This window comes from Macrobrachium rosenbergii, chromosome 12 (assembly GCF_040412425.1).
Source record: "Macrobrachium rosenbergii isolate ZJJX-2024 chromosome 12, ASM4041242v1, whole genome shotgun sequence".
Classification (NCBI taxonomy): Eukaryota; Metazoa; Arthropoda; class Malacostraca; order Decapoda; family Palaemonidae; genus Macrobrachium; species Macrobrachium rosenbergii.
Window position 1 is genome coordinate 84,506,961 of NC_089752.1, and position 26,779 is coordinate 84,533,739.

Genomic DNA, 26,779 nt, shown 5'->3' on the forward strand with positions numbered 1-26,779 from the left:
GGCGATGGTGCTCTCTTTTTATTTTATTCATTGTTTACCTCCTCGAGGTGGTGGCAGCCTCAGATCTAACCGCTTCCCCGAGGTAGGCTACGCACCTGTTGAGCACATTTTTGTTTCCATGTTTATGTGTGATGGTTATTTAGTGGAGTAGGCTTGTTTTGCTTCCATCCCCTTGCCCTTGGCGTGGAGATCCATCAGGTTGAGGAGTTTTGGTTGCTGTTTCCTCCAGGGTCGTTTTTGGTGGGCAGAGTGAGCCCTTAGTTCTCTTCCTTCCTTTGGGGGAATAGAGTTCTTTGGATGTGTCTCCTCTAGGCTAGTCGCCTTCTTGTCCCCTCTTCTCGGTCCCGGTTGGTTCTCGGCACAAAATTTCTCTCCCTGTTTGCTTCCTCCTCCCTTCCGCACTCCTTCCGTTTTCCTAGCCTATACTAGGTTAGGTCCCTATTAGGCTTCGCCTAGTCAGGAGTCGGGCATTGAGGCTCGGTCGCTTCCCTCCCCTAGTAGTAGGCCACCCTCCTAAGTTTCATTATTCTTGGAGTGGTGTATGTGTGCAGTTGAGCGGGTGATATATTTCCCCGTCTCCTGTTCTCATTTTCGTAGCCTACAACTCTCCCCTACTCCACCCCCTCCCCCCCACCTCCCTCTCCAGCCTTGCTCTACTCGTGCGGGTGACGCTAGATGGCGTTTTCTCCGAGTTCAGGGACTCCTCCATTTGGTAGAGGGATTCGCTCCCTCCCATACAGTCCCTAGCTTCGCTGTGTTGGTGTTGGTGGTTTGTTTACTCGTAGCTCGAACGTGTTCGAACACTCTATCCCACACTTCTTTTCTCCCCGTCGGGTTACTTGGTTGGGTTATTATACTTGCTCCAAACATGTTATGTATATACGAGCATCTTGCCCACCTTGTTTCTCTGGCGGGGAAATAAGAGAAGAAGAGATTCATATAATTATATAAGGGGAGCGGATCCCTCCGGTCTCCGGAGTAATTTGCCCTTTGTACCATCACTTGTTTATTGTTATTGTTTATGAATATACAAATTTAGATAAGTGTGTTTATCCAACGGAGTACACACCTCATTTTTATATATACGTGAGTCCGGTTCTACACCCGGGGGTTCCGCCGTTATTTTTACTGGCAACCCTTGCGGTGAGTTCTTGTTGTCTCATACCTTTCATTCCCCGGAGTATTCCGGGGTCTGGAAGTTTTTTACCTTCCACTCTGTGTATTTTAGAGCTTATTGGCCTAGTTTACGATAAGGGATTTCTTCTCCACCGGAGTATTCTGGTTGTAGTCGAAATTCCCGGCCTTGCCGGCTTTAGATTGCTTAGAGTGGTAGGTTCATGTACTTTTACACTTACAGACTGTTCGCTGTGAGGAGCGGGGTGCACCTTCGCTACAACAACCTTACGGTCACGTAGTGTGCGGACCCACGCTGGTTGTGCGGTCGGCTCGACGACCTTGTAGTCTGGCACCCTGATGGTTGTGAGGTTTGCTTCGCCTTGTGCGCAACCGTCCAGGATGAGTCGGTAAGTGACAGTCTTCCTCCGTTTTACGCTCCTCATATTGAATATTGTTTACATGGTTCCCGGACTGTTCTTTCGTTCTTGGCTAATTGCTGGTTTTCTTACAGGCGGACGAGTCCTCCAAGAAGTCTGCCTTGGAATCCCTCCGGGCTTGGGTGGCTGGGTTTGGTAGGAACGTTCCGTCGGGGAAGCCCTATGTCCTCGACGCGAAGTTGAGGGACCTGCTTTACCCCGGCGCACGGGTGGCGGCCGCAGTGCCAGAAGATCTTGCCACCCCCATCATCCAGCAGATCCGGGATGCGACCCAGCCACCCCAAGTGGATATTCTCTATGCTGAAGTTTCGGAGGACGTCGCCGCTTTAGACTTAGACCTGGAACCTATGAACACTGAACAGGACCAGGTGGTAAGTAGCGAGGTAGGTGAGGTTGTTGGGGCGGGCCCCCTTTTTGACTCCCCAGTTTCTTCAGTTTCTTCTTTTGCAGGTTTTGTGAAGTCTTCCTCCTTGGGTGATAGAGCTCCACCAGCTATCCCCAAGTTGAAGTTGAAGACTTCATGGAAGGCGAAGGGCTATAAGTCCTCGTCTTCCAAGAAAGCATTGCCTTTTCCCCCGTCGAAGGCTAAGGTCTCAGCACCTGTAGCCTCCGGGAGCAAGTCTGGTTCCTCCGGCAAAGGTGCGAGTAAGAGGGCAGCAAAACCAAGCCCTCCTCGCCAGCCTGCCTTTGACGCGGAGGCCTTCGCGAACCAGCTATTCAAACGTTTCACGGAGGATATCGACACCAAATTTACAAAGATCTCGGAAAAGTTGGCCAGTCATGACAATATACTGGCGGGAATGGCTCGCCCATCCGCAGCCGAACCCCAGTACGTCATCCCCGACACAGAGGACCTTCCGCCTTTCGATGTCGGGAACCCTTGGTGTTTCGCCCTCCGGGCCATCCAACATGATGGCAAACTAACAGTCAAAGGTCTTGGCACGAGACGGTTGGAGGAATTAGAGTTTTTCCCCGCCGATCTCTTGCCCCCCTACCCAGGCTTCGTGAGGCTAACAGAGGAAGCATGGGTACGATCAGATAAGGTTCCTAGGGAGACTGTGATCGTCCCTAGGGACCAAGCTCAGTCGGCTCTCCTGCGCACTCTGACGGAGTGGCAGGCAGATAATACAAAGTTGACACCTTTCAAGGGCAACTTCACCATGTTCGCCTTGGGAGACAACTTACCCACCCCCTGTTTGAACAAAGTCGCTCTGGCTACGGCCCGAGCGTGCTTCGAAGGTAGCCCATTACCGCAGCTGAGGGAAACAGACTCCACTTCCCTGGTGTTCCCGGGAGGTGACGAGTTCTGGACGGATGCTCCGTCCACTTTCACTGTTGGGAAGTTGGACCCCTTTTGTGCTTCCTCACAGTTCAGTGAGCAGCTCCCCAAGCTGCCGGAATCTTTGCTAAAGGCGGAGTTTGATGCCCGGACTAAGCTAGCCCGGTCACTGAACTCCGTCTGCCTTACGGAAGCCACTGCCGTCTCCTGCGCGGACGAGCCATTTTTTCAAGTCTTGGCTAAGTCCCTGCTAGCTGGCTTTCAGTCTGACCTTTTCGAATTCATCATGGCCAGACTGGAATGCAGAAAATTCATTTTCGCCGATGCCACTATCCGTCACGAGCCTAACAAGCTCGTAAAGAGCTCGATCTGGGGGCCTAACCTCTTCCCAGAAGAAGAGGTTACGAATGTTATGGCTGAGGCTACAAGGGCCAACCAGAGTCTGCGCTCTCGCTGGGGCATTTCTGCCTACAAGCGCAAGACCCCAGAATCTGGCGGCCCCCAGGCGAGAGGAGGCAAACGTTTCAGGAGGCATAAGAGGCCCCACCATCAGGCGGTAGTCCAAGCCGTCCCGGTCTCGGCAGTGGCACAGCCCTCCACCTCAAAGGCTCACCCCCAACAATATGTGCTGGTTCAACCAGCTCATTCCCTTGCTGCGCCTTCGTATGTTGCTTCGCCAGCATACAACCCCATCTATGAGGGCCGTGGATACTTTCACGGCCTTAATAGGATCGCAAAGGGGGGAAGAGGCAGGGCCCCTCATAGAGGAAAAGCCAACACCACCCCAAGAGGAAAACCTGGACGTGGTAGAGGGAACAAACCCGCTCCCTCCCACTGAGAGAACACAGGTAGGTGGTCGCCTGTATTGGTTCAGGGACCAATGGACCTTCAGCCCTTGGGCACACAGCATTGTGTCCAAGGGTCTAGGATGGAGCTGGATCAAGGACCCTCCTCCTCTGACCAGGTTTTACCAGCCACCCTCATCAATCCTACAGGATTACGTGGCAGAATTGCTCAACAAACAAGCAATAAAGAAAGTAAGGCACCTAAAGTTTCAAGGCAGGTTATTCACTGTTCCCAAAAAAGACTCCGACCAGCAAAGAGTGATCCTGGATCTGTCGCGTCTAAATCTCTACATAAAATGCGACAAATTTCGCATGCTTACGGTAGCTCAGGTACGGACTCTACTTCCGCGTGGAGCCGTCACCACCTCTATCGATCTTTCAGACGCTTATTATCACGTCCCAGTTGCGCGGAACTTCTCTCAGTTCCTCGGTTTCCGACTCGGGAATCAAGCCTACTCCTTCAGGGTCATGCCCTTCGGTCTAAACATTGCGCCCAGGGTATTCACCAAGCTGGCGGACACGGTAGTTCAACAACTCCGGTCCCGAGGGATATCCCTAGCAGCGTACCTAGACGATTGGATAATTTGGGCACCAACAGTTCTGGAGTGTCAGAAGGCTACGTCCATGGTCATCAACTTCCTGGAGTCGTTGGGTTTTCAGCTGAACAGAGAGAAGTCCGCCTGACTCCGGAGGCGGTTTCAGTGGCTGGGTCTCCAGTGGGATCTGTCCTCTCACACGTTATCTCTCCCGCCTCCCAAGAGGAAAGAGATAGCATCTCTCACCAGAAAATTTCTCAAAAATCAATCAGCATCCCGCCGATCCCAAGAAAGAGTCCTTGGATCTCTTCAATTTGCCTCAGTGACGGACCTGCTCTTAAAAGCGAAACTAAAAGACATAAACAGAGTGTGGCGGAGTCGAGCCAATGTCAAGCTCAGAGACAAGGTCTCCTCTATTCCTCGAATCTTAAAAACAAGACTGCGGCCTTGGGCCACAGTCAGAGGCCTGTCCAAGTCAGTTCCGCTTCAATTTCCCCCTCCGGCACTAGTTGTTCACACGGACGCTTCCCTAAGCGGCTGGGGGGGATATTCACCAAAACAAAAAGTACAAGGAACGTGGTCCACTATGTTTCAGCAGTTCCATATAAACACCCTGGAAGCTATGGCGGTTTTTCTAACTCTAAAGAAAATCCGCCCCCCCAACCGCATTCATATCAGGCTGGTATTGGACAGCGCAGTGGTAGTTCATTGCATCAACAGGGGCGGCTCCAAATCAGGTCGAGTAAACCAAGTAATGGTTGCTATCTTCTCCCTTTACCTGGCGAACAAGCACGGCTGGCACCTGTCAGCCACCCACCTAGCGGGGGTACGGAACGTGGTGGCAGATTCCCTGCCCAGGGCTACTCCGTTGGAGACGGAGTGGTCCCTGGATGGGGAGTCCTTCAAATGGATTTGCCGCCAGGTTCCGGGTCTCCAAGTGGATCTGTTCGCGACGGAGAGCAACTTCAAGCTCCCCTGTTATGTGGCCCCGAACCTGGACCCTCAGGCGTACGCCACGGACGCAATGACAGTAGATTGGAACAATTGGGAGAAAATTTATCTGTTCCCTCCAATAAATTTACTGCTGAAAGTATTACACAAACTCAGGACATTCAAAGGTCAACCAGCCCTAGTAGCCCCCTATTGGCCGAAGAGCAATTGGTTCCCTCTTCTTCAGGAACTGGGATTGCGGAGTCTTCAGATTCCCAAGCCCATACTGACCCAGACAGTACAAACCAAGACTGTGTCAGCTTCCTCAAGAATTCAGAATGCCCTAGTTTTATGGACTTTATAAAATTTGCAGCCCAAAAAGGAGCAAACATTGACCCTGTTAACACTCTGTTTCTAGAATCAGATAAAAGAGATTCTACTCTTAGACAGTATGACTCAGCAGTCAAAAAATTAGCCTCCTTCCTGAAAGCATCTGAAGCCAAAATCATGACGACTAATTTAGGAGTTTCCTTCTTTAGGTCACTGTTTGAGAAAGGCCTTGCTCCGGCCACTATTACCACAGCCAAGTCAGCCCTGAAGAAATTATTTCTATACGGCTTTAAAATTGACCTTACAGATTCCTATTTTTCATCTATCCCCAGAGCATGCGCTCGTCTGAGACCAGTATCACGCCCACATTCGGTTACGTGGTTTCTCAATGATGTCCTTAAGTTAGCATCAGAGATGAACAACTTTCAATGCTCTTATCAGGATCTGTTAAGGAAGACTTTATTTCTGATTAGCTTGGCTTCAGGTGCCAGAATCTCAGAGCTATCGGCTCTCACTAGAGGTGATGATTTTGTGAACTTCCTCCCGTCCGGAGAGGTCCTCCTTTCCCCTGACCCTAGATTCTTAGCCAAAAATGAAGACCCACAAGACAGGTGGTCTCCTTGGAAGGTGGTGCCCCTTCCACAAGACCAGTCTTTATGTCCCGTATATACACTTAAATCTTACCTTTTAAGAACTCCACAGAGTAAGTCGGGTCCTCTTTTTATCAGGGAGAAAGGTGGTACTCTTTCACTGAATGCTATAAGACAATTTTGTATTTTATTAAATAGGCCAACCCAGATTCAGTTCCTAAGGTTCATGATATTCGAGCAGTTGCTACTTCCATTAATTACTTTCATAATATGGACTTCTCAGAACTCTCTAAATACACGGGTTGGAAATCACCTCTAGTGTTTAAACGCCACTATTTAAAATCGCTCGAAGCCCTGAAATTTTCTACAATAGCTGTGGGAAGTGTCATCTCCCCACCTTAACTAATCATATCCTTATCCTCCCCTTTCCCCCCGCCCGCCTGCCTCATTTGCTTCTCTGCTTATCCTCCTGGTTGATCATGCCTCACTGCCTTGCTCCTCATATTGATGTATCTTGTCTCTGTTGAGTGGAAACTGTAATCTGACATGTTATGATTGTGTTTTCTTGTGGGGTACTGGGCGGTTTTTATTTTGCTCCATGTACCCCAGATATGTGTATATGTACTGTATATATTATTTCCCATTTGGTTTTGTCTCTTACGTGTTTAGCTTTAAGTTTACGTGTGTAGCTTTAAGATTGTATATGCCATTTAACCTATGCAAATTTCATATGTCGTTATGCTTTAGTAGTATTAAGTATTTTTGGGGCCTCTTCCCCGCCATGCTGGGGACTTCCCCACTTTTTCGTAATATTAAGTTTTTGATGTGCCTTAGGTTTAGTGTTCTTGCTACATGTAAGAGATTACCTGATTAAAACCATTTTCGTAATTTATGTTTTTTCTTCAGATTACCTTGTTTCCTCGTAGTTTGCAGCCTTGGCATGATTCTCTATCACTATTTCACCGGCTGACACGGGACTGGACTCAGAAAAGGGATTTTGACAAAGGAAAAATCTATTTCTGAGGAAGGTCCCGTGTCACCCGGTGACCCTCCCTGACTCACCTATTGCTCCCTCCCCCCTACTTGCACATGCCAAGTCTGGGGTTAGTGCTAGCTTGGAATGAGGTAGGTGGCGCTGGTGTCGCCGAGCTGGCTGGTGTTTGGGTGTAGGGGCTGTAATGGCTCACCGCTCTCTTCTGGGGGTTTTGATAGGGAGAAATCTTTCGAGTAAGACTCCGTGGTAGTGATCTTTCACTCACCTTCGTTATACCGACGTCTTCCCTGGAGAAGACGCTCGATCTGGGGGTAGTAACCCCAGCTTTCCTGAAAACTCTTTTTCTCTGGTATATCTAGCATTTTATACCTAGAAATTCGTGCGTTACAATGGAATTTCTTTGGGTGACACGGGACCTTCGTCAGAAATAGATTTTTCCTTTGTCAAAATCCCTTTATCATTATCTTTTACTTTTTTTAACTAGAAGATGGGATAAAGAGATGGAGGAAAAGTTGTCTATTGTAATTTGGTCTCTCTCACTACGTGATTATGCTGCTGCCTGTGCCTGCACAAAATTTTAAAATACTTTATAAATAATATTGTCTATCGGTATTAATTGCTTACCACATTGCAAAATCAAATTATCGTAAGGTGAATTACTGTAAGTCGAGCATTACCTGAGTATTTTAATAGTTTCATCACAAAAAGTGCATTTAGTCATGAAAATGAGATGAACACACAGCAAATAATGAATAATTTCTCAGTGAAAAATACTGCAAATGGGCGAATTTTCCGCAAATAATGGGTAGATACGTTTCACAGAGAAATCCTTGAATATGTGAGTCTGTGAATCGTTTGACCGTGAATAAGGGGGGGGATTTTTACTGTATATGACAAAATTAGTGTCACTAATTTGAAAAACTAAATCTAGGGCAGAGACCACGGCTGTTAATTCGGCAGTAAATAATGATGCAGAGTCAGGTAATTTAGCTGTGTATGCTGTATAACCTAGGATAACAGCGTAACCAACACCACTATCTGACTTTGATCCATTTGTATAGATCTTTGTAAAATTAGCATGGGTAACATCGTGCTCTAAGAATTTTCCCCTAATCTCTTCTTCAGTGCAGTCCTTTTTGTTCAACAATTTCCTACATACTAATGCTTCTGGAATAAGCCATGGAGGATTTACAGGATATTCTACTTCCAGGACTTTCTGGGATTTAAGATGATTACTCCTAACAACCTCATTCAGTCGAATTTGGAATGGTTTAGAAGCTCTTGTACTAGAAAAACTTCGAGAGTCTGTTTCCTTTAGTACTGTACTTGAAAGGAGGGAATTTTGGCAGCACTTTTCATTATAGCCATGTACCGCAACCCTAGCCCTTGCCTTCTTAGATCAAGGGGAAAATGATCTGTATCAACGTATATGCTTTCAACAGGCGAAGTTCTAAAAGCCCCTGACCATATTCTCAACCCCATGTTGTGTACATCAAATTCGTTTAGCTTGGTTTTACAGGCTGAGGAATAAATTTGACAGCATAGTCTAGCTTAGATCGACACAGAGAAGGGATTTATTATCAGCCCCACAACTAAATCCAGAAACAACCTTTAAAATATTCAAAGACTGTTTAACATTAATTTTTAGGGCATTTATGTGGCTGGCCCTTGTTAATTTATGGTCTATAGTCATTCCCAGAAATTTTACTTCATTTTCATAAGGAATGATAGACTCTTTTAGACTAAGTGTGGGAACCTCTTCCACATGCTGGCACCTGGTAAATCTTACTGCAACTGTTTTGGAAGAGGAGAATTTAAAACCATTCTCATCAGCCCACTTAGTAATAGCATTAATAGACCTTTGCAAATGTTTACATACAGAAAAGGAATCATATCCTGTGCAGTATATTGCAAGGTCATCGACAAAATGCAAGCATTCAACAGGGAGTGAGATTTTTTCAACCACTCTATTTATTGCCACTGAGAAGTGTTACACTAAGACACTTCCTTGGGGAACTCCTTCCTCCTGCATAAAAGGTTCGGTGAGGGAGTTTCCCACTCCTACCTTAAAAATCTGTTAAAAAGGAATATATAAACCTGATCATTCTTCCAAATATGCCCATCTTGTGCAATTGTTACATGATGCCAATTCTCCGGGTAGTGTCATATGCTTTCTCCAAGTCAAAAAATATGCCAATGGTCTGACATTGTTTTGCGAATCCTTGCTGGATTTGGTTGGTCAGCCTCAGCAGGGGATCAAGGGTGGAGCGGTTTTTCCTGAAACCAAATTGAAATGGCGATATTAATCCTTTGGTTTCCAGGTGACAGACTAGTCTGGTATTTATCATTTTCTCCATCAGCTTACACACACAGCTGGTAAGAGCTAAAGTATTGGTCTATAGCTGGTGGCTTCGAAAGCATCTTTATTAGGCTTTTTAATAGGAACAATTATGGATATTTTCCAGTCCTTGGGTAAGATTTGTGTTTCCCATATTTTGTTTACAACCTTGAGTAAATATTTTATGGCATCATCTGGGAGGCGTTTAAGCATTTCATATACAATTGCACCCTCACCTGGAGCTGTGGATTCACTTGAGGAGAGCGCCTCACAAAGTTCTCTTAGGGAAAATTTGTAGTTGTATGGTTCAGATTTTCCCCGAATCAAATTTCAGTTATTTCAGAATTCCTAATTCTTTGAAATTCTGGAGAATAATTGTAAAGGCTGGAAACTTTAGAAAAATCTTTTCCTAGCTCATTGGCAACTTCAATGGGCTCTGTGATTAGAGAGTCATTTATTTTTAATGAGGGTAATGGTGACGCAACAAATTCACCACTCAGTTTCCTTATTTTGCGCCACACCACTCTTAGTGGGGTCTTGGAGTTTATTCCATTAATATAGTAAAGCCAACATTCTCTTTTGGCTTTCTTATAAAAGCACCACTGCTTGGCTAAAGCACGTTTGTAGATTAATTTAGACTGAGAGGAGCCACTAGTTTTGTAACATCCATAGCACTTCCTAGTTACTTTCCTCAGAGTACACATGTCTTATTCCACCAGGGAACTGCAGGTCTATGAGACTTGCCTGTTGTTTTTAGGAATCGAGCCTTCAGCACTCTTCAAAGTAGATCCAATAAAGTAATCATAGGCATCTAGATGAGAATGAAAGGACTCAAACTCCCTATCTAGATTGACACTCTTACTGAATTTATCCCAGTCTGCATCCTCTACCTTCCACTTAGGTAAAACTTCAGATGGAGCATTCAGGGCATATTTCAAATGGATCGGGTAGTGATCACTTCCATTTAAATCTTCATTAACAGACCAACTGAAATCAAGGTGGATACTTGTTGAAGAAACACTGAGGTCCAGTGCAGAGAAATGATTATTGTGAATGTTGTGGAAGGTCACTGATCCATTATTATATAAGGTAACATCAAACCTATCAATAATGTCTTCGATTAATTTCCCTTTATTGTCTAAAAAATCTTCCCCAAAGGGGGTTGTGGGCATTAAAATCACCTAGGAGAAGTAAAGGAGCTGGAAGTTGGTCAATCAATGACTGAATATCTCCAATGTTAAAGGCAAGGTCTGGTGGAAGGTGTAAGGAGCAGACTGTTATTTTTTCCAAAACGACTGAAATGGCGACAGCTTGTAGTGTTGTATTTAATTGTATTGTGGGGTGCTGTAGAGATTTATTAATAATAATAACTGCAGCACCTCAATGGGCACGATCACCAACAGATAGGATTTAAATATTAAATAATTTAGTCCAGGATTATAAGCAGAGTTGCCTAACATTGTTTCCTGCAGGCATATAATCCCTGGATTGAATTCATGCATTAAAACTTCAAGGTCTTCTGTATGGGCTCTGAGACCTTTACAGTTCCACTGAAGGATATTGAGCATGAATGCTAAGGTGGTAAAATGTGCTACTTCCCACTCCTTGGAGGGGAAGTACTGTTCCTAGGGTGGAGTGGGAAATTCTCCTTTATAAGAGATTGTTTTCTTAATCCCTTTTCATCTGAATTGGAATTCTGGGGCTTTGGTTAACCTTCACATTTTTTATGATCCTGATGTTCAGAATTTCTAATGTGATTCTGTGCATCACTAATCCTATTTGTTTTAGGGTGGCAAGACTGAACTGAACTCGGGTGTTTTTGTTCTGAATCTACTTCTGGAACCATCTTTCTAGGAGGAGAGATCTCTTCCAAAACACTGAACCCATTCGAAGTTTTTATTGTAAAGCTATCATTTGGGGAAGTATTTCTTGTGTGCTTCTTGGTAGTTGTAATTATAGCTTTGTTATTATTTTTGTTTGTGGCTGTGACGATTGATGGCTCTGAACTAGCTCTATCTAATTGGGGTTGTTCCTTTAACTTATTTTTGTTTGAAGTATTTTCAGAACATCTTCCTGAATTATTAGTTGATTTTGGCACACTTATTTTTGGAGATGAACTGGCAGCTATTGTAGAGGTGGCATTTGTGTCGACTTTGGAAGATAAATTTTCTGCTTTTGGAAGTACAATTTTTGGTATTGGACTCCAAAGCACTTGCCGATGACAGTTTCTGACCAGTTTAGAGATTTTCATTATTACTTACAGTCAGAGGAATAGCAGGTTTACGATATCTACTATCAGATGCAGTTATTGGCGGCCTTACATTGCTAGAATTTTTCATGAGTTTTATTGCAGAAGCATAGGTAGAGTTGGCACTTTTGTTTGCCCCCATTACCTTGCACTTTGCTTCACTAATGCTGATATGTTTGTTATCAGCCACTGCCAACACTTCTTGTTCAAATTTATATCTGGGACAAGCCCTAGAATTTGGAGTGTGATCACCCTTACATAGAAAACAGTATCGGGCTGCTTCGCAATCATCAAAATTATTGTGATCTGCAGAGCACACAGGACACCTTTTATTGTTATCGCAAGAGTTTTGAATGTGGCCATATTCAAAGCATTTGTGACACTGTGTACGATTTCTTTTAATCTGCATCCTCTCATGGCCAACAATGATGGTATCAGGTAGGTAACTGGAGGAGAAGGTTAAAAGGATAGCTGCATTCCCACCCAGTTTTTATACATGCGATACACAAGGACGACATCGATGGAGAATCTCCTCCGCTTTAAAAACACGCAAGTCTTTGGAGTAAACTACCCCTTTCAGTGTGTTAAAGAATCTGTGAAATGAAATACATTCAATATTTCCACTTTCAGGAGGTTTAGAATTTGATAGCAGAACTGCTTGAGTCTCATTATCAGCTTTTATTAGAAGGTTCTTTCCACAGGGTTTTAAATTTCCAATGGGAATGGAACCAACCTTGCTCCCAATGCATTCAGCAGGTTTTATTAAATTTTTCCCTCCCTCCTCGTAGATAGCAACATGCCATAAAGGGGGAGGAGGAGCTCTGGTACATGGGGCTGGTCCATGTTCTTCAGTCTTAGGAACAAAATCAAATGGCTCATCATTTAAATTTTTCACTGAAAACACTTTTGTGCTGAGAACTAAGTCATTTAGAATGTGGTCATGGAGTCTTTGTTGTGCCTCACTAGCTTCCAAGGGAGAGGAAAATTTAACAAAAGCACAAAATGACTGCTTACCTTTTTCTAGAATTAATTTAATTCCTTCCACTTTGCCAAAATGTTTTACTACACTGTATAAATATTCATAATCTAATGACAATCCTACAATAGTGCAATAAAGGACCCTATTATCTGAATCAAATCCACCAGATTTACTAACACCCTGGTGTCTCAGCATTTGGTTCTGTCCAACAGCCAAGCTTGTATCCATGTTCATGCCAGAAGTCGTTGCCAGTGCTGGTAAGTCGTCGGATCCAGGGGAGGGAGAACTAATAGCCAAATCCATAAATTTAAACCAGTCCACATGCAAAGTCCAAAAACTGCACACTGGACACCCAAGAGCCCCCCCACAGACCCCGACGGCACATCAGAAAGGGAAAACCGAGTAGCCTCTACTGCCCAGCTTCCCCACCCCATCACACTGACAAAGTCCGCGAAGAGACCCCAAGATACCAAGCATGCACACATCAGACCACCACACACAAACTGGTTCATCCACCCACCCAAAACTGCTTGGTTATATCAAGAAAGTTCATGGATCAGTCAGGTATTCGCATTCTCCCCCAATGGCACAAGTGAGAATTGACTCCCAACAGTCCACCCCATACCCTACCCTTTCAGGATAGCACCAATACACTTGCAGTGGCCCAGGTATAAGCCAATCCGCCTGCTGAGAGTTCTGCCCCTGCTAATGGGGGGTGACTCCCCACTCCAACCAAACTGGTGGGCTTCTGGACAAAAGCTAAGAGTCCCACCCCATAAAACCACGCCCCCGATTCTGATGGGCTGTATTCAAATTTTATTTTTGCTATTCTCAATGTTTTTTATTACTTTGTCTACTGGCTATGTTGTATATTTCACAGTCTTGCACATTGTTGTACCTCTCTGTATGGGAATCCAGCAATACATTCTTTTCTATTGGTTCTTCATTATCATCAGGAAGTACACTGTTCATATTGTCATTTTTTTTATATGTACCTCTATATTATCAATGCTTTTTATAATCGAGGAGTTTTCCGATTGATTTTTTATTATGGTTTCTATCAACCACATCTGGTGTTTTTTTTTGTCTGAATGACAATTCAGAAGCTGAATGCTGATTCAACAGGAAGTTTTCTAATTTCAATGCCGATATTTTCTTGTCTGTTTCTAAGGTCAGGAACCTTGATCAACTTCCACTCCCAAAGAGGGAGTTGAAGTGAGTCAAGGTTGGGTTATGACCATATTTACTTTTTTTTTAGGTGGCTTATATGGGATTCAAGTTTTAATACCACCTTGCTTTTGATTAATTGAGCTTTCCTGTGGATAGTCCATTGCCATGGCAGAAGTTGTAAGGAGATTTGTTTTATTTGCCATATTACAAAAAAAATATATACATATATATATATAAATTCCATCAAGGATGAGGTTCCTCTCACCACTGAACTAAAATCAGTATTTCTGAGCATATTTGTTGTAAAATATTTATATAAATTTACTGAGATCGGGAAATGCAATAACTTTTTTGGGTTTACACATGTTTTTTTCTAATATTTCTTTGTAAAATTACAACTATAATTGACATCAAATTACAGGCAGTTTCCGGTTTACGACGGGGGTTCCGTTCTGACGACGCGGTCGTAAGCCGAAAATCGTCGTAAAAACGAGAGAGAGAGAGAGAGAGAGAGAGAGAGAGAGAGAGAGAGAGAGAGAGAGACTCACCACTTATCTACCAAAAAAGACTTGGAATTTCACAGAACTACATTGCTCTCCCATTTTTACATCCTACACCAAATATACCATATTTGACGGCGTATAAGACGCACTTTTTTAATCAAAAAATGGCCTAAAAAATCCCCCTGCGTCCTATGTACATAATGTAGGCTCAAAATTTAAGAATTTTGGCCGAAACTATACATGAAACGTCACGTAGATGTTGTAGCCTAGCCTAACATTCGGTGTTATCCTAATAACCTATTAAAACCAAAATTTATTATAATTATTTATCATTATCACACATACCATCACCGCAATTACTACTGCTAGTATTATAATCAATATCTACGTTGTTATTATCGATATTTTCATTAAAATATGTTAATATCATTATCGTCGTCTAGAGCGCATTTCCGCATTCCACATTTACAGACTTACAGTAAATGTGCTGCCACCTATTGGTGATTATCTCAAGAGCTTTACGGATAACAAGGCTTCGTTCAGTTGGAAGTTGGCAATTCCTGCTAACATTCTCTTTACGCATAACAACATGGCTTCGATCAACTGGTGGTTGACAATTCCTGCTACCATTCTCTTTAGGCATAATAACAAGGCTTCGTTGAGTTGATACTTAGTAACTCGTGCTAGCATTCTCTTTTAAGAATAATAACATGGCTTTGTTCAGTTGCTCACGAGACTCGAGCCGTTACATATTGAGCCGTTACATAGGAAACATTTTTATTTATTGGATTTTACCCTGATTGCAACTTTTATGGATATGGGATGGAGATAAAGTTACACTATTCGCTACAAACTAACATCTTTATAGAATATTTAAAGAACACGGCAACAGAGCAGCAGCAAGATATTTTGGTCCTCCTCCTACTGTAAAAAAATGGTAGGTTCTTTCAGGCTGCAAGAAAATAAAACTATGGGGAGCGAAGTAAATGGAAACCTAACCTTGTTTTCAGCCCCACATTGGAATAAATGATGAGGAAATAAAAAAGTGGGTAGTAGATTAATGTTTTTCAGGCAGGTGTTGTGTCTAAACAAATGATGATAAACGAAACCAGGAGTTTTTGCTTACACAAACATGGGATTGAGAATTTTAAAGGCACAGAAGGGTGGTGTTATCGGTTTATGAAAAGGGAAGGTTTGTCAATGCCAACAAAAACGACAGCTTAAACAGAAAATGCCAGCTGACTATGATGATAAAATAGTAAATTTTAATAATTTTTTATAGCTGCCAGAAAAAAACTCCCTTTGAACAGGCCAGATTGGAAATATGGATGAAGTTCCACTAACGTTTGATGTTCCATCAAATAAAACTGTGAGCGAGAAGGGAGCAAAGACTGTTGCAGTGAAAACTACAGGTCATGAAAGGACACATCATACGGCTGTTCTTTCATGTTGCGCCGATGGAACAAAACTGCCCCCTTTTCTTATTTTTAAAAGAAAAACTCTCCCCAAAGAAAAAATAGAAAAAGGTGTGCATGTTCATGTTCATCCTAAAGGTTGGATGGACGAGGATGGGATGAAGTTATGGTTACAGATATATGGGCAAGACGTCCTGGTGGATTATTAAGAAACCCTTCCCTCTTCCATTTGGGATCAGTTCCAAGCCCATAGAACTGAAGTCATTAAAAGGAAAGTGGCAGAATTAAAGACTGAGATAGCAGTTATTTCGGTGGGCTTACAAGTCAACTGCAACCTTTACATGTATCTCTTAATAGGCCATTCAAGCAAAACACGAAGGAGCTTTGGAACAAGTGGATGACAATGCCAAACCATGACCTCACACCAACAGGAAGGATGAAAAGACCTAGCATTGCAGAAGTCTGTGAATGGGTAAAGCAAGCTTGGGATAACATCAAACCAGAAATTGTTGTGAAATCTTTTAAAAAGTGTGGTATCAGCAATGCTCTTGATGGAACAGAGGATGACACATTATTTCAAGATGATGATGATGATGATGCTGAGGAGTTCCTGGGTTTTAGTGACAAGTCTGACGACGACGGTGAATTTTCTGGTTTTGAAGAGGAATAAAATTTGATGGCCTAGTTTTCTATTTTTTGTTATGCTCACTTACTATGTCGTCTTACGTTTTATTTTATTTTCCTAACTTTGGCAATAGTAAAGTTTCTGTGTATGGATTGTGTTTTCTTCTTCCCCAAATATTTTCCATAATCATTTTACTGTACATCACCAACGTCATCTGCACGCTTACAAACCATGGTGCTGCCACCTAACGGTATTCATATCGAGCCAATTATCAGCTTTCAGCTGCAGTGATGAAAAAGTAAATTCCAGAGCTTGATTGCATACTTTTATAATATATAATGGATATATATATATATATCTTACAGTAGGTAACATCTTTATTAATGTTTTTGTTGATTCTGCAGTAAGAAACAATGTTTACAAATGAATGTGTTGCAATCTATTGGTAAACCTATGAGGTGAAGCTTTCAGCAGCAGACGAAACATTCGATCGTAGTAAATGGCTGATTGTATAATACATATTTTGATAAATATAAATATGGTAAATAACTTTTTTTAATGTTTTTGTTGATTCTGTTGGTAAGAAACAATATGCATATGATAACCTAATACTACAGTTTTTACTTACCAAATTCATATGAGCATAGGCTAGGAAACCTTATTTTTTTTCCCTCAATGTCCTGCTGAAATTGGGGTGCATCCTATGCAGACATGCGTCTTATAAGCCATCAAATAGTATATGACAGCTCAAGTACCGAGATCCCAGGGGGTGCCTCACAGGGTCACAAGAGGAGTTATGCAGGAGATCCCTAATCCTTGCTGCTCTTCAACATCTGCTTGGACAAAATGCTCAATAACCTCACAGAGGGCATATGGGCTACCCTCTGGGGGAAAAATAAGCTATCTGGCTTTTTTGGATGATACCATCGTGCTTTGACAACTACGAGAAAAGAAACGTTTTACAAACATCTGTAGAGACTCTGCTGAGAGAGGCAGGAAAGCTTGGCCTAGAGCCAGGCATCAGGAAGTGTGCCACTGCGGGAATACTGTGCGACCGCGCAAAGAAAGCCTGGTACCAAGATAACCATCCTTTCAAGGTCAAAGTGAAGAGATTCAACCAAGCACGGATAAACGGCGGGAGTAACTCGAAATTCATTTTGAATGTGAACGCTGCGAGAGATGGCCAAGCTTGAGATAAAGCTGGGAACTTTTTTCATGCATATAAACAATTGTATCCCGTCAGTTATTTTCAAGTAAAACTTTGGAGAGCATAAGGTCAAAGAGGCACACTAAGCAATATCAGGAATTGCTCTCGAAATTCAGCAAGAAAGAAGGAAGTCTGTTTAAAGGATCAACCAGACCATTAAGACCAACAAGTGGATCACCTCAGATTAGAAGTCAGCGACTCTCAAATCTTCGAAGATGGCCTGTCATAGATTTGGCAGCAATGGAAGAGGATAGTGAAGTTAAAGGAGAAGAGCTGGACCCGGTAACAAGAGGAACATAAGTGGAGAGTCGCAATGGTATGAATAATTACCTGGAAGAATGGGAATTGGGAAGGACAGCAGTAACACCATCAGTTAGCGAGGTGGAATGCCCATCGTCACCATCAGCACCCTCTTCGTCAGGGGACAACTCCCAGCCGTTGAGTGAGCCGGAGTCAACAGGGGTGGCGTCATCTTCTAGTTCTTCTTTTGTTAACAACTATACGGACGTTGGTACTATGTGGAAGGAAATCTTCAGAGAGAGAATGCTACCATCTAGGATGCTTAGAAGTAGTGTCAACCAGGACCTCCCAAGAAGAATAAGAAGGGAAGAATACGCCGTTGTCCAGAGAAAATGGAAGAAAAATCAAGGGACCATGGCATCAAATATTTTAGATGGAAAGACCTCCTGGGTAGATCCTGCCTATCTGCCTGGTACGGAGGAGTACTGGGAGGATTGTTTTTCCAGAGGCAGTCCTGAGGTGAGCCATCAACAGAGAAGAAGAATTCGGATAATGTCAACAACCTTAAGATATCTATTGTAGAAGAAATAGCTATTGAGGACATTAAATGGACCAAGTCAACTGTAGAAGTTGGGTTCTGCGCCTGGCCTGATGGGGTTCGCCCAGAAGATTTGAGGCATGCAGACAATGTAAGGATCTACAACTGGTTACAACATCATTTTGCAAAAGGAAACTTGGTAACGGATATGGCTGCAAGGGTGGTTTTTTTGGGAAGGACAACTCTGATTCCCATCTGGGGTTTACAGACCCGAGTGACTATCAACCCATCACTGTCACCTCCGTGGTCACCGGGGCTTCAAAAGATATTCCAAGAAGACTGGAGGATCCCGTTTCAAGCCAGAAGGGGTTCAAGGCCGAGGACAGGGGTGGTGCCAACTTGCTGGTCTTGGAAGAACTTATCGACAAGGCAAAGTTCTTTATACTTGGGCTTCATTGATTTTAAGAAAGCCTTTGATTCTGTGGGGCATAAGGCCATACTCCAAGTTTCCGTGACCGCCAGTTAGATCCGAATACTCCAACTATCTGGCGAATTACTACAGAAAATTGAAAACAAACATCCTTCTCGTCCGATTATTATTATTATCAAAGTTAGTTTAACCAGACCACTGAGCTGATCTTTCAGCTCTCAAGTTAGGCTGGCCCGTAAGGATTTGTTTTAAAATACTAAGTCTAGGCCTGAGGCCAAGTGCTAATGTTAAGGAAATAGATCATTCAGTACAATGATGAATGAATTAAAATTAAATTAAAAACTACACATAGGCATATCCTCTCATACTATAAAACACATACATACAATAAATACATTTACTCAGACTTCCTTACATACATACTAAAATGGTATATTAAAATTCAAATATAAATTAAGCCAAAATTTTAACATTTTTTCTCTTTTGTAAAATTCAACAAATGTTAAAGGGTTTAGGTGCTTTTATTATTAACTTATTTTTATATTTTATTAATTAAATTACAGTTCTTCAAGAACATCAAAATTGAATCGACTGAAAATGTGAAAGATTCTGACAAAATTTCTTTCATTGATCAATTTCCAAAAGTAGACTTGTTCGGGGTTGGGATCAGGGGTTTGGACATTTCAGTGTAAACATCTGACTGTTATCATTGCTCTGCATTCTGAGCACTCAAGGATGCCGGGCCAGTGGGCTACCAGTCATTAACATGCCCATTTGTAGGTCAGGTAGTGTCTATATTTTATTCTGAGATATTCTTTGAAATTCATCTTGACCACAGTGTCTACATTTTGCTTGATGAATTCCATTGTGTGATGAGTCAGATCCACAATACATACATACATGGCTTGTTTCTAAAATATTCTTTTCATGCCCAGATTTACTGCAAGGGGGCACTCAAATGACTTTGGGACAAATCTTATTTCTCTGATTGACTCTAAAATTTCTCTTTTTGAGGTAGATCTTTTCTTCAAATTTTTTTTACTTCTTCCTCCAGCTTATTTTTTACTTGGTATCTTCCATCTTCACAATCCAGACTCTGGGATATCTCTTTTTATGTATGTATGTATGATACTCAATTGGTTTGTCACTATGTATGTAAGCCCAATATGTATAGTTGTTTATTTTCACATTTATATTATCTACTGTTGTTATCGACATATAGTCCTCTGACTGAATCCTTGTGGCTTCATAAGCCACGTCTTTTCTTTTATCTGTCTATATGACATCTCGGCTGTTGAATGTTGTTTAATAAGTAGTCTTCCTACTTTAGGGTTGAAATTTCTTGTTCCATTCCCAACTTCCACTCCCAAAGAGCGAGCTGAGGCATGTCACTGTTATATCATGACGATATTTACTTTTTAGGCTTATTATACAGCATTTTTTTAATTCCACCTTGATTTTCATAAATTGAGTTCTGTGAACAGTCTACTGCTATGCCAGAAGTCACAGGCAGTTTGATGTGGTCGCCATACAACTAATATTACAAATTTCGTTGAGAATGAGGTCCCTCTCACCAGGGAGACCCAACTGGGGGAAAAGCAATATTGTTACCCACACTGGTAACTGCCCTGGGATCCTCACTTGGACATACACCATACACTCAGTGCCTTAAGGGTCATCAGTCTGTCGAGACTGGACCAAGCACTGAGAGTATGGTTTGACATAAAAATGTCCCCTCACTCGACCACATCAGGTATTCAAGTTCTACAAGTGAAGCGGCATGATGTCCAACTCCACCCTACTTCAAAGTCACAAGAGCAGTGGTTTCCGTAACTCAATGCCATGCAAAGGTTGTCAACGAAAGAGGAAGAAGGGAAGGCAAAAATTAATAGGAGAAGTAAAAGAGTTACAGTCCCAATGTTTGACAGAATCCACAGCAGAGAGAGTAGGTGTAAACTTGCATACACTCCCTGCAGCAGACCCCTAAACCCCCAACCTCATCAAGGGGCAAGGAACAAGGCAGCTACTAACAAGGCATTAATATTTAAGAACAGTATTAAAATGCAAAAATCTAAAATCATACTTACCTCTGAAGGAAATGTAGCACTGAACATCAATGTTTGTCTCTGTTCACAAGGTGGCATTGATGAATGGTGAAAAATCTTTTTCAAGTCTGGTAAAAATCCCATTGAAAGCATTTTGTCTGCTTCATCCAAAACTATAAACTTCAAATCATCAACAAAAAGCATCTGGTTCCAAGAAATGTCACACTGGAACCATTTGCATCCTGGAAGAAAAGCAAAAAATATTTGAAATAGTTCCTGGGGTCTTTGATACAGACATCTATAATACCAAAAAAAAAATATAAAAAATTTGCAAGCTCATTTGGTGACAAATTGATAAGTTATGCTTAAGAATGAAAGTCACTGAACTCAGGAAATTATAAAACGCTGTGTAAAAGAGAAAATCTAAAAATAACATCATCATAAAGAACAGTCAATATACACTCCTGGGAGAGTATTTGAAGAATACATGAAGTTGATGAGTTTGTCGGAAATATATATACATAAAGTATACACTCCCCACTCCAATATAACTCCAGCAAGGGTTTGATTTATGCCCCTCAACTATATGGATTTCTACTGAGAATATTCAAATGAATTTATAAAGATCAGGGTGTAATTGCATTGAACAGGATCACAAAAAAGGTGGATAGAGATAATACCTCAACCTACCTTGATATTGACATTCTGGTTTAAGACTGGGAGTATGTCTCTGCAGCCTGGCATAGAAACCGAAAATCAATTGTACATCCGAGGCCCAAAGGTGTTTCCACTGCCAACGTTTTGGAACACCCTAAGAAAACACTTTTAATGCTTTGGGTGAAAAACAATGAAAATCCTGCATTTTTATTGAGTTTTTATAAAAAAAACTAAAAATTTTGATTATTCAGCTGTTTTGAGCCATATTTCTTCCAGATGATGTCGTAACCCAGGAACATGCATTGTAAACTGGGAAATAATTTATGATGGAATTTAAATGTTGTAACCTCAGAATGTCACTGCCGGGTGGGGACATGCATCATCATCTCAATGCATGTACAGTATGTTTATTTTAGGAAATATATTCAGGCTTTCATAGATGGAAAGGATAAGATTTGAGGAAGAGAGAGAGAGCAAAGATGCTAAGATTGTAAGATCAGTTGCAAAATCATTTTCCTCAAATAGTTTGCAAAACTTCAGAAACCAACAGATGAGACAAATAACTCTGGTAAAAATAAGATGACAAAGTTGAGTCAAAAAAGAATAAGTTTGAAAAGACGTTAGACAGATTAGATTTCAGAATCTACTGATGATTCTGCCCAAAAGTAAGTTCAGTAGAACCAACAGGAAGACGTCGACATAGAGCTCAGTCAAAATTGAAGTGTTGAGTGTTCCACATCTCTTACCATCTGCCACTTTGGAGGCGGGGTTCAGACACTCTTCTTTTCTATGTGAACTGTGGACTTTGGATTGCCAACCTCTGTTTCAGGACATTGATTGATTTGTTTATTAAATCTGGTGTCATAACATCAGGTTATTGACTTTAAACAAATTTAAATATAAAAATTAAGTTTAAAATAAATTTCATTTAAAAATATCTAAAAGTTTTGTACTTATAAATATTTTGGGAAAAAACTATTGTTTAATTCTTTCAAAAAATGTCCATATGAAAATATCTAAAAGGTATGATATAAATAATTGAATAAAAAGAAATAGGTTTAAAATAAATTTCAATATAAAAGTATCTAAATGATGGTTGAAATAAATTTCTTCGTTTATTCTAGATACAATGCTAAATTTTGAGTTTAGAAGGCTTAGCCATAATAAGATAAAAGTATACAAGTGCTGATTATTTTTTGATAATTCATTTATGATTAAATTTCAATCTTTCATCTTGTTCATTCAAGACTGGTTGGGTTTTGTTTGAATAATAAATCTATTTTTGGGACATTCAACCAGCAAATGTCCTTACACTCCATTCCTTTAGCAGCAGTCTTCAGAAATTGGAGGAGAGAGAGGGACATCAAGAACCCATGAGTGAGTCTTGTATGTCCAATCCTCAACCTGCATAGAGAGAGAGAGTCTCCTTGGCATATGGGGATATGACCAAGGAGACACAGATGATGCAATACTACGCATTTTTCTATTTGTTAAAATATTCTCCCACTGGGACTGCCAACGCTTTTTTTTATTGTTTGTCCTACTACAGGATATACATCCTGATGGTAGTAGTCATCTTGTGGGTTCTGGAGAGTTGACCGCTGATTTCGCTAGTTGGTCTGGAGGGGTCCCATCCACCCCAACATGGGAAGGAACCCAACAGAACTTTAATTTCTTTTCTCTTCTTTTCAATAAAAACAACCATTTTAATACTTTAAAATCAGGGGTTTAAAGGATTAAAGAGATTCCAGTGCCTTGTATGTTTTTGAATCACTATATATAAGAAAATTGTTTGCATTATGAATTAAACTCTCTTTAAAGCTTTTAAAATTGCATTTATCTCAGCAGTAAAAATTGAGGCAACGGATGATAACCTTCCCTCTTCTCTAATTTCAGGAAAGGCTGAACTAACAGAAGAAGAAACGCCAGCATCTGATGACTTTGAGCCATCCATGAAGATTGGTGTGTAGGTGCCATGTTCCATCGAATGTTCTAAAAATATTGACCGTCCATGGCCTTTGTTGACTTCTGACGAGAAATTAAAATAACTCTTCCAGAATTTTACCATCTATAAAATTTCTTCAGGGGTAACAGAATATTTACTGGTATTAATTCTTCACCATTTTTCTTTGGCATATTTAATTCATCTGAATTTTGTTTATCTAAAAGCAAACGGATGCGGTTAAATTGGGATGATTTTTAATAATGCCAATGCTTTTCCCATCTTTACATATGCTGGTCAAAGACTTGGGTAGCCTCTGGAATCTATATCTTCCTGAACCAGCCCATATTTTTTGTAATGAAGATCCAGTGGCATCTCACCAGCACCTACCAACATTCTTCCTCAATGGGAGATGATTTAAATTCCTGTAGACATTTTGTTGTATACCATGATTTTAATGTTGAGCATTTTAAGGCTATTGGGCTTTCAGTTTTTAAAAGTTCCTGCATCCATACGTTAATTTATTTTAAAAGACCATTCTTCATCAATCGTCTCAACATCTGAGTTCTGTTGCATTCTGTTACACAGTATGAGACAGAACTTTGTGTTTTGTTGGATGGGGTTTCAAGCATTTGGTCTTAATATATCAGCAGATTTGTAATCCAGGTCAAGAAATTTACTATAAAAATCAACCCAAGGAACCTCGTTTAAATATTCAAATGGTGGAATTCTTTGCCTATGAATAAATAGATCTGGATCAGGATGAAATGCTTTATAAAAGTTATAGTTACCATTTTACTGATTGATTATGAAAATTTAAGGTCATTAACCTCAGCCCACTTCACTACATTGTCATGCAGAGCTGAAGGCGACGTTCAGCCATGCCATATTGAATTGCTGCAAAGGAAGATTGAAAGGTAGTCAAAAAATGGGTTAAAATATGTTATATAAGAAATGAGGAATTATTTTGACAAACCCCATTGATTGCCAAGGCAAACAATGTTACGTATTGAAAAAAACACTTCTTATTAAATATACTGAAATCATCTTCTTCATTGACTGAATACTTTCATGACATTGTTGCTCCAACCAGGACCTGAAATAGCCTATTTTTAATAAAAGCCTTAATGAAGAAAAAATAAATTATGTTCAGGTTACATTCATGAAGGATCCTCAAATAGATAAATATCTCCATGTTGTATCATAAGCCTTCTCCAAATCAAAGAAGACCGTGATAATGATGTTGCTTGTTGGCAAAATACATAATAAAAGACTTTAATGTCAGAACATCAGTTGTGATGTATAGTGCATATATTGAAGAAATACACTTAAATATAGGGACAGATATTTTAACTTGTTCTAAGTACCACATCAATGATAGCAGTGTTTGCCATTTTTTCCATGATCTTGCACAAACATGATGATAGTGTCTTTGGACGATAATTTTCTACTTTAAACGAGTCTTTTCCAGGTTTGGTTAAAACGGGCAATAATTTTGTGCATCATCTGTTAGATCTTTAGGAAGATATGCTCCTGTAAATTCTGTTAATAAGGCTAAAATGAATTGTTTGGTATTTAAAGAGGTTTGCTTAATCATTGAATACGTTATATAATCCAGTCCAGGAGCTGATTCATTACATTTATTTAAGGCCGACAGAAATTCCCTCAATGTTTAAACGGATCATTTTATTATTGTCTCTCAACGTATTAAAATCTTTATTTCAATTTGTTCCATCTGATGCCTTTGAGCCGAGTATGGTCGATCATCGTTTTTTTTGCAACATTAGATAAAATGATTAGCAAACTCATTTGCAACTAACTGGGGTCTGCTATCTCAACCATTGATCTTGATAAGTGGAGGTTGACAGGACCCAAAACTTGACTGCTATTTTTCTAATCTCTTCCAAACTAGTGTTAGAGGAGTTTCTGAATTAATGGAAGAAATAAAGATTTTTAAAGATTCTTGGTGCTTCTAGTTTTGATTTACAAACAAAATGAGCTCTTGCTTTTCGAAATTCTAGGGGTAATACTCACATTTTTAATTCAACAGTAAATTTGATGCAGACCTCAGTTCTAACTGAGTTTCCTGGCATTTACAAGTATCACCATGGAACCAGTCGGTGGATAAACACCACTATCTGACTTTGTCCATCTGTATGGACTTTGAAGACCAGCATGGGAACAATATTGTAAGAATTTTCAAGAGCATCATCTACGCTGGGAAAGTCATCAACAGAGTCATCTATTGAGCTTTGCTTCTGGAATGTTGCCAATCAGCTTTTTTTGTAGGATATTCCATCTCCAGGGTAGCCTGGAAGATGGAGGACTTGATGCTGAACTCACCATTCATTGGATGAATGGAATGGTTTAGAAGCTCTTGTACCAGGCCACTCAAGAGTCCATTCAGTGCCGTAATTGAAAGGAAATTTTTGGGAGCAATTTTTTTAATTCATGAAGGAAATGATTAATAAATCAAGGGGAAAATGATGTGACCAATAATGCTTTCAACAGGTATGAAGTTTAATGAATGATATTCTCAACCCCATAAAAAAATTAATTACAACATCCAGTTCTTTACTTGATGTAATAAATTATGAAAATTAAATTTGACAAAAATTTTTATAGATTTAAAAGAGTTGTATAGCCTCAGAAATATTTCTTATCTCCCAAAATATCAAATCAGGGATTTAAACAAACCTGAAAATATTCTCTCTTTGATTATTTAAAATATCTTTAGGGCAGACCACCAGAATGTGCTCCACTGTTAATTTATGGTCAATAGTCATCCACTCTGGAAATTTTACTTTATTTTCTAAAATAAACTGATGGGTCTTTAAAAGTGTGCCCAATCCTTAATCTCGTTAAAATAACCTCTGTTCCACTGTTTAATGCTGGAATGATTCAATTTCCACCTATGGTTTTATCCCTAATATGGCTGGTGATATTTCTTATTATTGGCAAGAAGGTGTGTGGGACCTTTCTTGCCATTTACTAAAACATAAGATCTAATGGGAGGTTTTAGATTTGATTTGCTCTTTTCTGAAAGATCCCAGTTTTTGATAAACTACTAGCAGCTTTCTTCCCTTTAATTCTTTATCGTTTCCTAAATATGGGTCATGCACACATGAATAAGGAGGAAGGACCCAATTAGCCGGAGGCAAGAAAAAGTGCCTATTAAAGAAATCTGTAGATGTACTGGCCGAGCAAAGTCAGCCGTAATGTTGCTGCTGGCTGCCGCAAAAACCACCCAACGTTGCCCCCAAGAAAACCTTTTCCTGGACGCCCTCGGAATGGAGGCCACTGATCATCTTCTTGTGCGAGAACTACGTAAAAACCCGTGTCTTACAGCTTCTCAGCTAAAAACAAGTCACCCAATCCTCTGAAA

General features: G+C 40.9%; 1 protein-coding gene across 1 annotated transcript in view; it reads right to left on the minus strand.

Annotated features, from left to right (window-relative positions):
• The window catches only part of LOC136843747 (probable ATP-dependent RNA helicase vasa-like), a 711,228-nt gene that overhangs the window by 235,008 nt on the left and 449,441 nt on the right, over positions 1 to 26,779 (minus strand). Inside the window, exons 10-11 of the mRNA XM_067112404.1 lie at positions 23,327 to 23,338; positions 20,838 to 20,999 (exon numbers count right to left, since the gene is read on the minus strand). Coding sequence (XP_066968505.1) covers positions 20,838 to 20,999; positions 23,327 to 23,338 — 174 coding nt within the window. The remainder of the gene's footprint in view (positions 1 to 20,837; positions 21,000 to 23,326; positions 23,339 to 26,779) is intronic.